General features: G+C 38.5%; 2 protein-coding genes and 1 long non-coding RNA gene across 4 annotated transcripts; 1 reads left to right on the forward strand and 2 right to left on the reverse strand.

Annotated features, from left to right (window-relative positions):
* Positions 1–4,845: 4,845 nt before the first annotated feature.
* Positions 4,846–5,497, reverse strand: LOC111450688 (E3 ubiquitin-protein ligase RING1-like). The gene has a single exon (XM_023090928.1). The coding sequence runs from the start codon at positions 5,350–5,352 to the stop codon at positions 4,918–4,920; it is 435 nt and encodes a 144-aa protein (XP_022946696.1). The 5' UTR covers positions 5,353–5,497; the 3' UTR covers positions 4,846–4,917.
* Positions 5,498–6,725: 1,228 nt separating this feature from the next.
* LOC111450687 lies at positions 6,726–10,910 on the reverse strand. Its single transcript, XM_023090926.1, has 7 exons — positions 10,220–10,910; positions 9,247–9,318; positions 8,091–8,149; positions 7,792–7,948; positions 7,625–7,705; positions 7,446–7,535; positions 6,726–7,247 (listed from the first exon to the last, which is right to left on the reverse strand). Exons 1-7 carry the CDS (start codon positions 10,508–10,510, stop codon positions 6,996–6,998), a joined length of 1,002 nt encoding a protein of 333 aa, XP_022946694.1. The 5' UTR covers positions 10,511–10,910; the 3' UTR covers positions 6,726–6,995.
* A 4,657-nt stretch (positions 10,911–15,567) lies between these two features.
* On the forward strand, positions 15,568–17,375 carry LOC111450602. 2 transcript variants are annotated; one of them, XR_002711844.1, is made up of 4 exons: positions 15,568–16,192; positions 16,305–16,462; positions 16,570–17,012; positions 17,196–17,375. It is a non-coding gene; the product is annotated as an uncharacterized LOC111450602 (long non-coding RNA). The 2 variants fall into 2 exon arrangements; XR_002711843.1 differs by having other exon boundaries at positions 16,305–17,012.
* Positions 17,376–17,469: the final 94 nt, after the last annotated feature.

Below are 17,469 nucleotides of genomic sequence, written 5' to 3' on the forward strand. Positions count from 1 at the left end.
GGGTTGCGTCGTCCGGAAGCGTCGCTGAAGCTCCAGAGGAGGTTGCGTCAGCTGGAAGTGTCGCTGAAGCTCCATAGGAGGTTGTGTCGTCCGAAAGCGTCGCTAAAGCTCCAGAGGGGGTTGCGTCGTCCGGAAGCGTCGCTGAAGCTCCAGAGGGGGTTGCGTCGGCCGGAAGCGTCGCTGAAACTCCAGAGGGGGTTGCGTCGGCCGGAAGCGTCGCTGAAACTCCAGAGGAGGTTGCGTCGGCTAGAAGCGTCGCTAAAGCTCCAGAGGGGGTTGCGTCGTCCGGAAGCGTCGCTGAAGCTCCAGAGGGGGTTGCGTCATCTGGAAGCGTCGCTTAAGCTCCAGAGGAGGTTGCGTCAGCTGAAAGTGTCGCTTGAACTCCAGAGGGGGTTGCGTCATCCGGAAGCGTCGCTGAAGCTCCAGAGGGGGTTGCGTCGTCTGGCAGCGTCGCTGAAACTCCAGAGGGGGTTACGTCGTCCGAAAGCGTCGCTGAAGCTCCAGAGAGGGTTGCGTCGCCCGGAAGCGTCGCTGAAGCTCCAGAGGGGGTTGCGTCGCCCAGAAGCGTCGCTGAAGCTCCAAAGGGGGTTGCGTCGGCCGGAAGCATCGCTGAAACTCCAGAGGAGGTTGCGTCGGCTGGAAGCGTCGCTGAAACTCCAGAGGAGGTTGCATGGTCCTGAGACTCTTGCTGAGAAACCAGAGGTGAAGCAAGTGGGAGTTGATGGTGAGTTGCTCAAAGATTCACAGAGTGATGTTGTAGCGGATACTCATGAAACTCCTGAGACTCTTGCTGAGAAACCAGAGGTGAAGCAAGTGGAAGTTGAGGTTGAGTTGCTCAAAGATTCACAGAGTGATGTTGTAGCGGATACTCAAGAAACTCCTGAGACTCTTGCTAAGAAACCAGAGGTGAAGCAAGTGGGAGTTAAGGTTGAGTTGCTGAAAGATTCACATAGTGATGTTGTAGCAGATACTCAAGAAACTCCTGAGACTCATGCTGTTGGTGAGAAACCCGGTCTATCATTCAAAACACAGAAGGCGATACCATTTCACTCGGAGGTTAGTTGAAGATGGTGATGTGTTTTGAGAAGATAGAGGGTGCAAAGAATCCAGCAAACATGTTGACAAAATGTGTTGATGTTGGAATATTAAGGTTGTGCAAAACCTCAATTGGTATGGTGCAGTGGATGCTCATGATCGTTTGAGTGTGAAATTCTTGGTTGACTAGATCAGTCTCCAAGTGGGAGAATTGTTAGGCTATGGAGCCTGATACTTATTTATAGCTTGGTCAACGGTTATATCCGGTAAAGCTATATTTAGTAAAGCTATATATAGTAAAGCTATATATGGTAAAGCTATATCCGGTAAAGCTATATATGGTAAATAGCTATATATGGTAAATAGCTATATATAGTATATGGCTAAATCTGGTAAAGCTATATATAGTAAACTATACCATATATATATCTGGTCCGGTAGAGCTTTGAAAATGTACTTTCTATTCTCTGTACTCTCTTGTTGTACATACCTGAAATCATCAAATAAAAAATCCTTTTAGCCAGAGTTCTCCTTTCAATTTTCTCTATCCTTTTCTTCGTGTTCATCTAGATCGAGTGTGTGCGTTGTTGTGCGATCCTAACAACTAGTATCAGAGCTAACGACTGATATCGATCCCTAACAATCCTAACAGTTCGTAACTAAAACTGGGTCAATTTACCGTTTTACCCCTAAAGTTACTTCTTGTTCCTTATGTTCCACTGATCCTCTAATGAACAATTGGTTTGTGGTTCAACCAGTAAACCAAATCTCTCTCAAACCAATGAGAGGGTGGGGCCTCTTATTCAAGACCTAAAGTTAGTACTTAAGGGAACAACCTCTCTACTATCTCTAAAAGTGGGTAGGAGTGAGTTCCATCTTGCACCCTATGTTCCTAGCTATTCACCCAGTCTTACCTTTGAAATGGAAGGCTTATTGAGTCGGTGAACTCGAGCCACTCTCACTCATGCAAATCTAAGGATAATTCTGAATAAACAGGAGTTCATGGTTAGCTCAGGATTAAGATCGAGTTACCTAAGTCATCGAATGAAAAAAAATCAGTCTCAATAGTAAACGACATTAAAAAGTAAAAGTGATTTTCTTCATGGTCTGATCTTATGCAATACTCATTGCATAGGACGCCCCCACTCACATGTCTCTGCATGTACAATTTAGTGATCACATTGTTTATATCATATATAAAAGTGGGTCGCATCCATAGTGTTCCCAGGATAAGGTACTCAGCCTTATCCTTGTATTATAGATTATTTTGACTATATACTTGAACTTGAAACACTGTTATGACTCTACATATAGTTCAAATAATCATACTATAGTTAGAGTGTTCTTAGTTTATTAGATTTAGGTTAATAATCGTAAAATTCAATTTATTCAATAACCATCTTTACTGAATAAACATCCATAATAACTTTATTGAAAAATAGAATATGTTTTTGTTTACCAATTATGAGTTTTAGGACATAAAACCCAATGTATAATATATCGATTCCTAGGTTTTCAGCCCTTCTGAAGTCGTTTCTGCCCTTATTTTTTCATTATGAGGTTAGTATAGTCCTTAATAGTCAAACCAAATTGTGTTAGGGTCTTCCTTTATTAACTAACATGAGGTTTAGCTAGAATAGGTTATGAAAGGTTCCTAAATATGTTACATGGTTCTTATAGGACATCATTAACCATTGGAATTAGCTTGTTGTGAGTGACTTCAGCCAAAGCCATCGAGGTAAGTGACCTTACTGTTGGAGTTAGCTTATTACATGTTGTATGATGGTGCGTACCCTGTGGCCCCTGCATGCACCATATTTATGTGATATAACTATGTGATGTATAGATTGTGCTGACTGTCGACTGTTTATGTTATGTGATGTATGGATTAAGTTGACTGTTGACTGTTATGTTATGAAACACTTATGGAATTGGAACGTATTTTCATGTTATATGATATGTCATGTAATGTAAGTTATGTGATATGCCATGTAATGTAAGAAATGTATATGTAATGTTAGTAATGCTTATGTAATGTCATGTTAGGTATGTTAAGGGACCTCATGCATATGTTTTCACTTGCATCGGGATACTTTTCTTTTAAGTTATGAGAGGATGAAATACGATATTTATGTTTTCCATGATATCATGCGAGCCTTTTCTATTCTGTGGTGTCCGGCAACGTGTAATACGTTGTGCCCGACCAAACCAAGCCTAGAGGTACGTATACGAGCCTGCCTGGTGGGTCCATGTGCGCGTACATGGACCGTGAGTGAAGGAGTACCACACATCCAACCCTACCCAGAATAGAAAAGCACCCAAGGTCATGTAAAGTTTACGAAAAGTTAGTTCCCGCTCATATGTTGTATGTGTTTGTATTTCTATCCCCAACAGTGGGGTGACTTATTGAGTATTTTATAAAATACTCAAGCCACGTACTACCAACATTTTTCAGGTAAAGGCAAGACACCAATGTACGGCTGACGATGAAGCTGAGGATACCATGGAAGTTGAGGAGGGGGTATTATTAGTAGTTTACGTTTATTTGACTGTTAAGTTAAAGCATTGAACATTGTTTTTATTTAGAATTTTTCTGAATTCAATTACGGAACGTTTTATTCTCAGATACATGTTTGGTTTGGATTTTTAAACCTTTACGTTAAGACTTCATTGTGTTTTCCAAAGTTATTTATGATGAGCTTCCGCTTAATGATTTATTTATGCATGGATGGCGTCACTAATTAGGTCTAGAAAATTAGAGGTGTTACAACATCACATCATCATAACATAATGCATCATCATAACACAGCATAATATCTTAGCAAATCACATCATTATAACATATTATGTCCTCACAGTACATCATATCAACATACATGACATATGCAAGGATTACTAGGCACATGTTATTATACATATAACAAGTCTTTCAACTGAGCTGATAGTATGACCACTTAGTTAGCCTAGGCCGAAACTACTACAACTCCTTGATGTTAGCTCAACGCTACTTTCTGAGGTTTAATTCTACCTAAGGAGTTCCACAATTATAAATTAGCATTCTAAGATGGGAATTGGCTCAACTAGTATAACATAAAATAATTTAAACTAACTTAATAATTTAAATTAACTAAACTTAATTTTGCATAAAATAATTTAAACTAGACTCCAAAAATTTAAACTAGCTAAAAGGTAGTCACATTAACCTTAAACGCTGTCGAAGAGTTGCAACTAGTACAAAAGGGTCCAAGCTTATGATTGTTGGACTCCTTAAGCAGAATTACATGGCCTTTCTATCAGCTCGGTTGGAAGACTTATCTTATATATGACAACACCAACCAAAAGTGGTGTTGGCACGTATCATTTACGCTTTACATGATGTGATGAGTTTTAGCTAAATTATGATAACTTTAATTGTTGATGACATAATGAGGAGATATAATGATGATGATGTATGAAGTTATGATGATATGTGATATTATTATAACGTTAATTGATGATGACATGATGGTGATGTCATTAATGATGTATGATGTTATTTTAAAAATGTACCAAATGGTTACATCCACATCTTAATTGTAAGAGTATTTTTTCCATCTTTTATAAAAATAATAATAATAAATAAATAAATAAATAACAATATTAACTCAAGGTTTGAGTGGGGAAGAATATTTGTGGGAAGATATTAATAAAATTTTGAAAATTAAAATGTATTTTAAAATATTTTTGAAATAATTATTTCCATCCAAAACACAAAGTTAGATATTGTTAGAATTAATTAATTTGAGGTGATTGGAGGAAGATTATGTAAACAAATGGATTTTATTTTTGAATTATTTAAGTGTATACACAATAATTCCAAACCCACAAACAGAGCAATGGATTCTAACCCTCAACTCTCGCATCGTTATTGAAAGAAAAGGCAACCCAAATCTCCCTCGCCCTCCTTGCCTCCACTCCGCCGGCGTTTTCCTTCTCATCAACAGGCATCTTGTACCGACAAACCGGACATGTCCCATGGATGCCAAGCCATTTCTGTATACAATCGCGATGGAATTTGTGTGTGCAAGGCAGCTCCTTGGCTAAACAACCCATCTCCCACTCGTTCAAACAGATGGGGCACTCGCAAGGCAGCTCCTCTGCCTTGAGCTGAACGGTGGGAAGCGCTTGTATGGACGCCTTCGAGGCCGATGGGTGGCCCTCCTTCCCACCCAAATCGCGCAATAGCGCTTCCAACCTGGAACGTCCCTCGATCACAATCATACTCTGTGTAACAAGGTTCACCACCAATATCCTCTCGCTTCCATTTTCGTTTTCCATTCTCGAGTTGAGAAGAGAGACAGGTCTCTGTTTTCTGAGGAAATTTCAGGGGAATTGGGTTTCTGAGGCCATGGATTTGGGTATAAGCTCAAACGGTATTAGGAAGAAGCTGTGGGCGAAGCCCACAATCAGGAAGGATCTGGAACTTCTTCAGATCACAAGTTGGACTTTTCCAGGGTCTTTCATATGTCGTATCAACTCGGCCAATTTAAGGAACGATTACCAGCCTTTCTAGGAAAGCCTAAAATAAAGTGGTGGTAATAACCTAAAATAAAGTGGTGGTAATATTTAAGGAATGATCACCATAAGCACTAGACTTTCTAAGCAAGTTGGGATAGAAATTTAAAACATGTTTTCAACTATATTAATAAGTTTAATTAATCAATACAATACCTTTTTTTTTTAAGCAACATTCTATTCCATATATAAAATATTAATTTCAACCTTTTAAATTAAATATATTTTTCTATTTTAATATTGTTATATTAATATATTAAATATTAATTTGAATATTTCAAATTAAATATATTTTTTCTTTTATATTTAATATATTAATATATTAACTATTAATTTAGATACTTTAAATTATTTTTCAATTAAATTGATTTTGTAGTATTACTGTGAACAGACCCGGATTATGAGCTTCAATCATACAAAATTAATTAATTAAATTCTTTAATTAACTATTTTTATTCATTAATAATAAGAATTGCACTCTTGTGCCGGTAGAATTAGTTGTATCAATTAATATAATCATTATAAATAAATTGATCATTCGCGAGTGGTTCATAATTACAATGGAGTTAAAGGTCAATTTTACCCTTACAATTACATTTGAGACCTTAAGTATTACTAATTCTATAACGAACAATTTGTTTATAATTCAACAATAAACAAAATCTCAGTTGAGCTAGGGAGAGGATAGGGCCCATTATTCAAGTTCAGAAATCAATACTTAAAATAACAACTAGTCTACTTACCTTTATATGAAAAAAAAATTGCTCTCAGCTCCGTATTTGATCAAGTCCCTAAAATGTTAGGCATATTGAATTTGATAAAAAATCATTTTTAGTTATGCAAATCAAAGAATTAAGAGTTCATAACTCACTCAAAATTAAGATCGAATTGCGTAAGATCATCTTGTTAAATACTAATCTTTTCAATTAACGAATTTATAAGAGATATTAAATATTTTGTGGTTCATTCTTGAACAAACTCATTGTATAGGATACCCACATTCACATGTCTTCACCTAAACGATTTAGATCCAATCATTTGAAACAATTATAAAGTGGGTTATATCAATAATGTTAATATCGAACGCATTCCGAGTACCTTGAGGTTGTATCAACATCTCTTTTAACACGTATTTGAGTAATTTATGAGCCATATGTTGATGAACTGAATGAAGTTCTTACGATCCAAACAAACTGGACAATAAACAGCAAAATCTTTGAAGGAAATACGGTACATGAAGAAATCCCCTCCTTTTCCTTCTAAATATTGGCCTTGTTTTCCATATGAAAACAAAAAGAATCCAGAGATTACAGCAGCAAATTCAACTGGGGGAAATTGTTTGTATCGACACGAGAAAGGTTTTCCATGTATGAACAACATAGTATTATTACATGTTTGGTTGTGGTTCAAACAGCAGGGTGAGGGTGTGGGTGGGGGTGGGGGTGGGGGTGGGGGTGAGGGTGAGGGTGAGGGTGTGGGTGTGGGTGTGGGTGTGGGTGTGGGTGAGGGTGAGGGTGAGGGTGAGGGTGTGGGTGTGGGTGTGGGTGTGGGTGAGGGGTGAGGGGCGGTCCTGCTGATGCAATTGCAAATTGTAAACCTCTATGCTGTCCATGTTGTAGCACAAACGCCACTTGTGTTGCAGCCAGTGCTGCCGCCTCCTGTTGGTTCACAACCACCACACTTTTAAGTGTCAACAACATTCTTAAAGACCAACAATTTTGCCTACCCCCTACACAAACATCCTTGCTTTCTACAATATATGCCAAAATATCTACTTATTTAAGAGATGGCAACACCTACAGTTGTTAAGAGAGAATTTTCAAAAATACACCCAAAGAACTTAATCGCCAACCAACCTGTCTTTGTCGACGACGTTGCAGGATACTGATGGCCCAAGCCATGATGTAGCATGGTAGAAGAAAACCAGCAGCACGAAGCAAGAAAATCTGTCAAAGGTACATCCAGATTATAAATATCCTTCCGATTATACTATTGTTCTTTCAAATTTAAGAAAACGAATTCCCATCTCGCTTACAGAGAAAAAGGCAGATGCGTCATCATCACCGTCTGGATCAGTTATGGTCAATGCGTGTCGCAGAAGGAGAAGGGCTAATAGCTAGCCAGTAAAATCAAATACTTCATCAATCATCAGAGTTTCATGGAAAATACAAGAGTTCTACGAATTAACATAAGAAAACTTACAATAAGGGCAGCTGATCGGCAAAATGCAGCTCCACTATCATTTGAAGCAGCATAATCATCATACTCAGCTTCCAAGAAATTACGTTCTGCCTCCGCAATGGCCAGTAGCCGAGTATCTCTAAGGTCTAACGGGTTACCAGCGATAGTCCATCGTCCCCTGTGCATATCCACATCCAGGTCAATATTTCAAATGCGTGTACAAATTACATGAAAATAAAACGGTTGTGGGTGTTCAGATGCATGATTATTGATAAAGTCATTCACATGCAAATTGCAAATAACAAGAAGGTTGAACTTACTCCATATCAATCACAGTTTCTTCAGAACGAGGGGGTGCAGTATATCCAGGTTGATAAGACTGGCAATTGAATAAAGCGTACCGGAATATCAATCAATGAGGAATTGAAACAAGAAAAACATCATCAGAAAAGAAACTGCAAATGAAAATCACATGATATTGATACCATTCAACATAACATGAAACACGTAAAGATAAAGGGGAAAGAATCACAGACAGAGCAGAAAAAAGAGTCCAATGTCCTGAATTGAGAGCCCCACGCTCAAAATTTGGAAAGACTAAAACATCGAACCAACTTTTCATTTAACAAACGAAGTTCCAACAGCGAGAGATATGTCTTAAGACATAAGTCTGAGGAAACATCAATGCCTCCCTTGATACCAATGCCTCATCCATCATCACACTTCAACACTAATGAACCTGCATCTTCATGGTAGACACTCCTTACCTCTACCATCTCTGACAGACAGCATATTCGAAGTAGCATCCACATTACTTTTGGTTGAGCATGAGGAAGGGAAGAATCCACCAATTGACATGCTGCCCATCTTCTCCTCAAGGACTTGGAACAATCTTCTATGATGTCAGATTCAAACTATCCAAAAAGGAATCCAGCCCATTGCAAAAAGATCCAAATCATTGTGTGCGCTATAGTAAACCACTGACCACTGTTATGCTTTTCTCAGAGATGGATGTATCAAAGGAAAAGACGAACAAAAGGTATGGCTCGGAGAGGATAGACAAAAGAGACTGGTCGAGAGTAGAGGCAATCAGACAAGTACGAAGAGAAGTAAACGGGCAAGAGTCTCCAATCATCCACGAGGTTTCTAAAGTAGCAAAGTCTCGTTCTCGAGTCCTACAGTTTTCTCCTACAACAGCAACCCTAGCAAATTGCGAATCATATGGTTTTCTCCCTCTCATTCGTACGCGTTCATTTTTTATGCACATTTTAAATCACTAATAATGAAAATTTTGAACTACCGGTGTAAAGCATGCCTTTTTTCAAAATTCAAAGAGTAATGAGTTCAACAAAAATATAGTAGGAGGAAAACTTGCACGGAAGCTAAAGAATAAAGATAATATTAGCAACTTATTTGAAATTTTTTTACAAAATAATACTATAATAGCCGAATATCAAATCAAAACATCATGCATACCTGATGACATATCTCACAAGTTATGTCTCCTTTCTCATTGCACCAATGTTGAACGCACTTCCTATGAGCATACTGAACACAAACATTCATCAGACACGTGCCAAAAGATTAATAAACAAGCACGCCCGATAAATTTTCCTATACTAGATCATATTGGTCAATTCTAAGGGCATAACCAAACTTAGTTACATTCTGGAGAGAAAAAAAAGATAGAGTTCATGGATCACTATAATTCTACCATGACATCATGAATGATAACCATAATTCGTGTCAAATTTTATCAAGCCACTTTATAACTCAGACACAGCACATACCCCCACATACAGCTCATAAAATTGGCCATCGATCATAGAAATTTATGCAAACAGAAGAGTTTAGGCAAAAGCGTTACTCTTATGACGAAACTATTAGACGAGAGATGATATTAAACATCACAAACGAAGCATTGGGGAAAATTTTATAAAGAAATATTCAATTGACCAAACAAAGAGTAAAACAAATGACCACCAAACAACACAAAAATCCTCCCCACATCAACGATATAAATCCTCTCAAGATATGAGCATGTCAATTCTCAACAAGACACTGTAAAATTCAGGCAAACTCTCATACATCACAGTTTTGGAAAATACTAGATAAACTTATTATTTTATGTCCTTTTCCAGCTTGCTTCCGCGAAAACTAAACCACATTGGAAGCAACACAAAAATTGACCAAAAAAAAACAAAAATCAAAGCAATAAACATAGACTTGAACCCATTCCAAAGACAGTAAAAAGAAGAAAGTTACTAAACCCAAATGAACCAGTATGAAAGAACTATATCCGAAGTTTCCAATTCAGCAAAAACAGCATTCATAAATCCAACGCCATGAAAGAAAACAGAGTCAAATCAACAAACTACGGTAAAAGGGTGTCCCCTGTGTATTCACGTAAAAATTTAAGAAGCAACAGAAAAGGGTGAGGCGTCAATACCTTAAGACTACCACTACATGCGCAGGGAGTTTCTAAATTATTGAGTGTGTCTTCTTCCTGACAAATGCGACACTCCGCCGCCTGAATCAGAGGGTCCTCCTCATTGGGTGCATCCTGCTCCACCGTCCGATCATCCGCAGTGGCAGTAGAACAGGAAGGAATAGCCGCAGCCGAGTCAGAAACACCCTCACGCGGTGCGGAAGGAACCGGGTCAACCGGGTCGGACACAGGTTGAACTGGAGCAACTGGTGGAATCAAATGGTCAACATACAGGACAAGATGATCGCTCATTGTCCTCAAAACCCCTATATCACCAAAAACCCAACTCAGGCGATCAATTCAAGAAAAGAAAGAAACCCTACAGAGGCGAATGGTAAGAATTGCAGGGATGAAACTAGAAAGAAGAGGAATAGAGTGAATTGAGAAGACAAAAAATGAAGGAGAAAAGGAAAAAGAAAGGTGGAAGAGGAAGAGAAAACGCGTTAGGTGCGGAATGGAAAGGAAAATTGAAGATGGGTAAGTCCGTGTTTTGTACAAGATTCCACAAAAACCTAAAAAAAGAAGGAATTTGGAGGTGAGTGGACCTGGTTGGCTATGTATAGGCGGAGTTTTCTTCGCTCCAAACTTCCTCCATTCCAATCCAACGCCCTCAACCTTATTTTCAATAATGCGTCGCCGTTGCGCCTCAAGTCAATATCTACGTACTGTGCCCGCCTCACCTTACCAATTTTCTTTTCTCTTTTTAATTTTGAATTCAAATATTTTGCTTCGGACCTCTTTTAATTTTGAATTCAAATCTTACGGATGTTTAACTTCCAATTCTTGAAAGGGTTCTTCCTCACTTAACCATGAGAAAGGAATGTTTGCTGAATCTATTTGGCCTCGTGTAACAAGTTTAGGTGAAACTTGTGGAACAAACTTGGGTCTCTTTAAAAAAAAAAAAAAAAAATTAATCTCAAATCAGAAAGTAATCATCTACAAAATGTACTCAAAATTCTCTCAAAAGATTAATTTTATTGACATGGATTCTAATTCTTTTAAGAATTTGGTAAAGATCATTTCCCCTTGGATGTAATTTTGTTTTCTTTTGAGATAGGAATCACTCCCAATGAAAAATACATCCCAACTCAATCATCCAATTAAAAAAGAAGCTTCTTCTATCCTTCGTTAATTCTTGAAGCAACGTTGAAGTTTTTTTTTTTTTTCTCAATTCTTCTTCATCAAGCTTCCCCCTCCCCTCCAACTTCAATTTATCGGCTAATACATCTAAAAAAACTCAAAGGTATAAGAGTTATTTTTCTACCATCTTTTATGTAATAACTCAAAAATTAGAAAATTTAAAAAAAAAATTGTCCCACATCGCTTAAACCCGAGAAGTGGGGGTTGGCCTCCACTTTAAAAAAGGAGACCCCTCACTTCATTTTAACATCTCACTTGAACCGTTAGAGCCCGTCGAAGAATACACATTCTCACAGTTCAAGGCCAACATGATATGAACCAAGAAACATCAAGACATCAATCATACAATATACTTCAATGAAGATGTGAAGAAAATGCTGCTGAAGAGGTGAAGAAAATGCTGCTGAAATTATCAAAAGATATTTCAATTCATGCCACATTGAAGAATGGAAGTTTCATTATTATAAATTTTGGGTGGATTACAATTTAGAGTAATTTGGAGTTATTGTATTTCATTAATATATTGTAAGACTTTTAATTTACTTTAGGTTACATTTACCTAATGATTAATTATGATCCTAAAGTATGAATGTTACAACTCTTAGAATATTAGTTTCATTTTGAGGCTAAAGTCATGATGTTATTTTACTTGGAAAATGTAGTAAAATGAGCATTTGTGCTTTCCTTTAGCCAATGGCTAAATTTCTTTGCAATTTTAGGTAATTTAGGTTGCATGTAGAATCATTCAAGCTCGACATAATCAATTTTGCTTGTGGAGTGATTCGAATCTCAAACAAGTGTTCTTGCCTTGAGATATTTGATCAAAAAAATTATTCAAGCTAGACATGATCGATCTTGCTTGTAGAGTGATTCGAATCTCAAACAATGTTTTTGCCTTGAAATATTTGATCAACAAGGTAATCTGAATCTTACTCCCCTTGTAGTGATTTTCTTATCATTCGGCATCAGACTTTTCCCTTAGGCTGATTTCATATCAGAGCTTTCCCTTGGGTTAATTCCTTTTTTCAACATCTTGGTTGATCTGACTTGGGTCTGATATGCTCGGACCCTTTCCTCCTAATTTCAATTCTTCGAAAGTGTTTAAGGTTAGTACGATCATCTTTTGGCTAGTTAAATTTTTTGGAGTGAAGTTTAAATTATTAGGAGTAGGTTTAAATTATACAGTCACCTTTTGGCTAGTTAAATTTTTGGAGTCAAGTTTAAATTATTAGGTGTAGGTGTAAATTATTTTAGGCAAAAGTAGGTGAACCAATTCCCATAGTAGAATTTTAATTTACGATTGTTGGACTCTCAGGTAGAATTAAAATTCAGAGAACAGTCTTAAACTAACGTCAAGGGTCATAGAAGCTTCGGCCTAGGCCAACCAAGTAAGTGTCCCTACCGTTGTTTGGTTATAATTGTGTGCTTTATGATGACACGTGTTCGTGGCTTCACACGTGTCATATGCCCATATAAACAAACTGTTATGAAATGATATGTATATGTTATGATATTTGAATGTTATGTTGTATTTGATGAATTGATATGTTTATGATATGATATGTTAAGCTATGATCTGTTGAACGTGTGCTCAAGATATGTTATGTGACTGTTATGATATATGATATGATGTGATGTGTGTATAATGTGAATGGTTATGTCTAGAAGCATGAAAACATTATGATATGACATATGTGTAACATGAATGATATGATATATTGACATGCAAAATGACGAATTGGCATAAAATACAATCTCGATACACGCATGAAAGATATGAGAAAAGATATGAAAAATGATATGATATGAAGAAGACGCTAGCGGGATTGTATTAAATGATGATGAACATGAAAAAATGTTGGGACCTCATGCACTATTGTGTACTCATGCAACAAGGGATACACCTACTCCTTCACGATAGTACAGACGCGTGCATTACGAGGCACAGAAACGATCATTATGTTTATCATAATGATGTCGTGACAGTCGCTATTCCTAACGGGTGTCTGGCATCAATAGCTACTAAAGAATGCTCGCCCGACCAGAAAGGGGCCTGAGAGGTGTGCAAATCGACTGGTGGGTCCATACTCGCATGTGTGGACCATTGATTAGTAAGGGGACGCATTTCCCCCAAGTTGTCCGCTAGGATAACCATCGTAGAAAAATAGACTGTTATGATAAGTTTCATTCATAAAATTGTATGTGTAGTATTTAACCTCGATAAGGAGTCGCATACTGAGTATTTCTTAAATTACTCAAGTCATGTGGTACTTTCATTTTTCGGGTAAAGGCAAGACATCCTTGTACGGCTGATGACGCCGCCGCAATTCGGGACCATGACACATGCATAGGGTAGTTGCATTTAATTTCTTACACTTATGTTAGAATATGATGTTTTTAACTTGTTTATTTATTTCATTTAGTATTTTGATGTGTCGTTTTAAAGATGTTTTCAAACACATAAGTCCATGACAGTGTTTTAAGATGAAGTTTATATTTTATGATAAAGTTTAAACGCTTATTTCCGTACAATATGATTACATTATGATGACGGTAGCGACTCTAAGTATATAGAAAGTTAGGGTCATTACATTTTATAAAAGAATAACTATTCAAATACCCCTCCTACGTGATCTTCCAGTCAAATTGTTAAGATTGGCCAAGTAATATGTTTCCAACAAACATAGGTAAACACGTCATAAAGAATCTTTTATCTTCTTTATCTTTATATTTTTACAAAGTAAAAGAAATTAAACCTTGAGAAACTACCTTCATTGTTCTACTATCAATAAGTCATTGAAGCTTGTAACGTATAGGATGGTGGTGGGTTGGAATTGTAACTTTTTAATCAAATTGGTACTTATTACATTGGTGTACATTCTACTATCAATAACATGAGTCAAAGGAGTAAGTTATGTACGTCTTGGCAACGAGAGACGAGATTTAAATAGCCTAGACACCCCTAAGAATCTAGTAAACCTCCACGACATTCAAAAATGATCGAGGTACCTTTTCAAGTTATTAACAGTATGAACAATGTCATCAGAGTCTACTACCATTTCCACTCATATACCAATATTGTCAAGCTAGACCTAGATCGATTAGGGTAGTGCGTTAAGACAACTAGGTGCCCAAACCTTATGAAAATGATCATGGGTCTTGTGAAAAGGGTCATTGTGTTTCCATCTTGAGAGGGGACATGGGATCACGTAGGTTTATCTAGTAGCTGGGCAGTATACGTGGGGGTGTTCTCCCAAACTTAAGGTGACTGTATGGTTCTTTGGAAGAGTCTGTCATCTAACCTTTCATGGATGATATTCAAATTATGATAATGTGAGTTGACATGACATTATGGTGTATTGTGATGATATGATGTACTATGATGCTACGATACACTAGGATGATGATGCATAATGACATGATGACATAAGATGTATGAGATATCACGTTGCATTGTGATGAAGAGTTTTCTGATACACAACTCCTAAATGATGTTATCAATAATGAATGCATGAAGGCTTATGCATACATATTACCTAGAGTAACATGTGAAGGATGTGTGAGGTCATGTCATATGAATGATTCAAGATGAAAACTATGGGGACCTCATGCTTATATGTTCATTTATATTGGGTTACTTCCCTTTTTATAATAATGTACTTCCACTTTTATATGATGAGTACGGACGCGTACACGATGACCATCATCATGCCTTGCATGATATTTCAGGGTTTGTTGTACCTTAGGACGTTCGGCTATAGCCAACTAGCCTGACTATGATGGGTGCAGGGATATGCGAACCGCTCAAACGTGTGAGTCATGTGTAGGAAAGTACTACACATCCAATTTGTCCGAATTGGAGGCTACCTCTATGATGATTTTAAATGATAGGTCCCTAATCATGATGGCACGTGTTTGCATTCCGTGACCTCAATAGTAGGGTCACTAAGTATTTCTTAAAATGCTCAAACCATATGTAACCATATGTTACTTCTATATTTCAAGTAAAGTAAAGAGGCATCACAATGAAAGACCATTACAATCGTTGCATGAAAGCTAATTTAGCCTTCTAATAAATATGTGAATGGTCTGATAACTATTGCAATATCACTATTGTATTAAATTTGATTAGATTGCATTAAAGAAAGGATGATGTAACGATACGCATTCCAAAAAAAAAGCGCTGAAAATCTTGCGATTTTCGGCGAGGGTTGCTAACATTAAACCCTAGGGTATCTAAGTAACCGTCCTCCGTTGAGTCGTTCTGTACCGCGAGAGAGAAGTAGTAAGATTGAGGTGGAGGATCGATAACGCTGCGAGACTTCAGACGTTGCGAGCCTTAGGTGGGAGCGAACCAACGCCGGGGTACGTCAGGACAAGGAGGACAGACGCACCGTCAGGGAAGAACGGACGACGACGATCTCACCTGCGGCGGCAGTCAGATTCCGCGATTAGGGTTCGTCAGACTCTCGGGCGAGGAAGACAGAGCAGCGGGTGCGGGTCGGTTCTTCGGGTATGCCAGCGTGCGGTCCGTAACTCGCGGCACACGCTCGGACACCATTGCTGGGCCGCGTCTCTAGTTCGGCCCAAGACCAGCAACACCAGACGCGTCCAGAAACCGTGTGCCGTCAGTAAGCTTCACAGCTCGTCGGCTTAGCCCTTTTGACTCTGTCGGCTCGGCACTTGGCTTCGTCGGCAGCTCCGTTGCATTCCGCGGCGTGGCTTGGCGGTTCGACGGCTCGGCTTAGCGGCTCGGTATACGAATAATTTCCACCCTTGTTTCAACCATCTAAGGTCAGTATAACTCCACTTCGATAAAACCAGATTGTGATAAGAACGTACCTTGCTAGTTAGGCATAAGGGCTAGTTTTGAGAGGGCTATAAAGTGTATCATGTGATCTTATAGGGGTAGTTAGGCGCCGGAGTTAAGCGTCGCGAGTGACTTCGGCCAAGGCCAAAGAGATAAGTAACCTGCTGGCGTTAATTATCTATGTGTAGTGGTGTGTGCACTGTCGCCTTCGCACGTACCATGTGTGCTGTCAACGTATGCTGTGCAATGCCAATGTATACCATGAATGCTATGTTAAGTATTTTCTTGGGGTGAAATATCATCTATGCCATGCTATGCGATGTTGTTGCCCTGACTTGTTTTACCTTGTATTACCTTGTAGGCATGAAATTAATTGATATGTCATGAATGTGTTGGGAGTTTACATGCCATGGATGTCTCCCCTGGTGTACTACAATACACTCATGTGATGTTTCGGTGAGTCGTGCTATGTAATGCGACGAGGGAAATGATATGATGTACTTGTAATGCCATGGGGGTAGCAATAGGGACCCCGTGCACGTTGTGTCTTATGTATGGGATTATCGCTAGTTATATAATGATAGTATGGACGCGTACACTCGATATTATGCTCGCTATGATATCATGCAGGCCTCCTCATTTTTCTGTGGTGTCCAGTAACGTATGTCATGCGACCCGACCAAGCCAGGCCCAGGGGGTTTGTGTACAAACCTGCCTGGTGGGCCCACATCGACGTGCGTGGGCCATGCTTGAAGGAGTACCATGCATCTACTCAGCCCGGATAAAGCCAAGGCCTAAGGCCAGGTAAAAAGGGAAATGGAAGACAACCCCCTCATGTTCGCTTTTCTTTACTTATGATTGTGCATGTATACTGTGGGTGTGAAATGTTTGTGTCCTGAATGCGTTTTGTATGCTTGACCCCAACAGTGGGGCGACTTACTGGGTATTTTATATAATACTTGAGCCACGTGCTATCTATATTTTCAGGTAAGGGCAAGGCTCCTATGTACGGTTGACGGTGAACGCTGCGAAGGCCATGAAAGTCTAAAGGAGGGCTTGTAGTACCAATAGACTTCGTGTTGAGATTCTTTCAAATAATAGATTTCTCCTAGTTAGTTGTTGATTGACTTTTCCAGATAGATTGTGATTATTGATTTAATAATGAACATGCCGTTGCTATAGAGGTCATCTTATATGAATTTTCGTACTTTTGTCATTCGAATGTAAGGTAACGTCACTAATTAGATTGAAGAAAATTAGG

Source organism: Cucurbita moschata, unplaced genomic scaffold (genome assembly GCF_002738365.1).
Source record: "Cucurbita moschata cultivar Rifu unplaced genomic scaffold, Cmos_1.0 Cmo_Scf00012, whole genome shotgun sequence".
Lineage (NCBI taxonomy): Eukaryota > Viridiplantae > Streptophyta > Magnoliopsida > Cucurbitales > Cucurbitaceae > Cucurbita > Cucurbita moschata.

Coding starts and splice junctions, on each gene's coding strand:
- LOC111450688 (XM_023090928.1), bottom strand. CDS start 5,352: ATGGAAAACGAAAATGGAAGCGAGAGGATATTGGTGGTGAACCTTGTT.
- LOC111450687 (XM_023090926.1), bottom strand. CDS start 10,510: ATGAGCGATCATCTTGTCCTGTATGTTGACCATTTGATTCCACCAGTT. Junction 8,150..9,246: donor CTTGTGAGATATGTCATCAG/GTATGCATGATG, acceptor TTCAATTGCCAG/TCTTATCAACCTGGATATAC. Junction 7,248..7,445: donor AACGTCGTCGACAAAGACAG/GTTGGTTGGCGA, acceptor GTGAACCAACAG/GAGGCGGCAGCACTGGCTGC.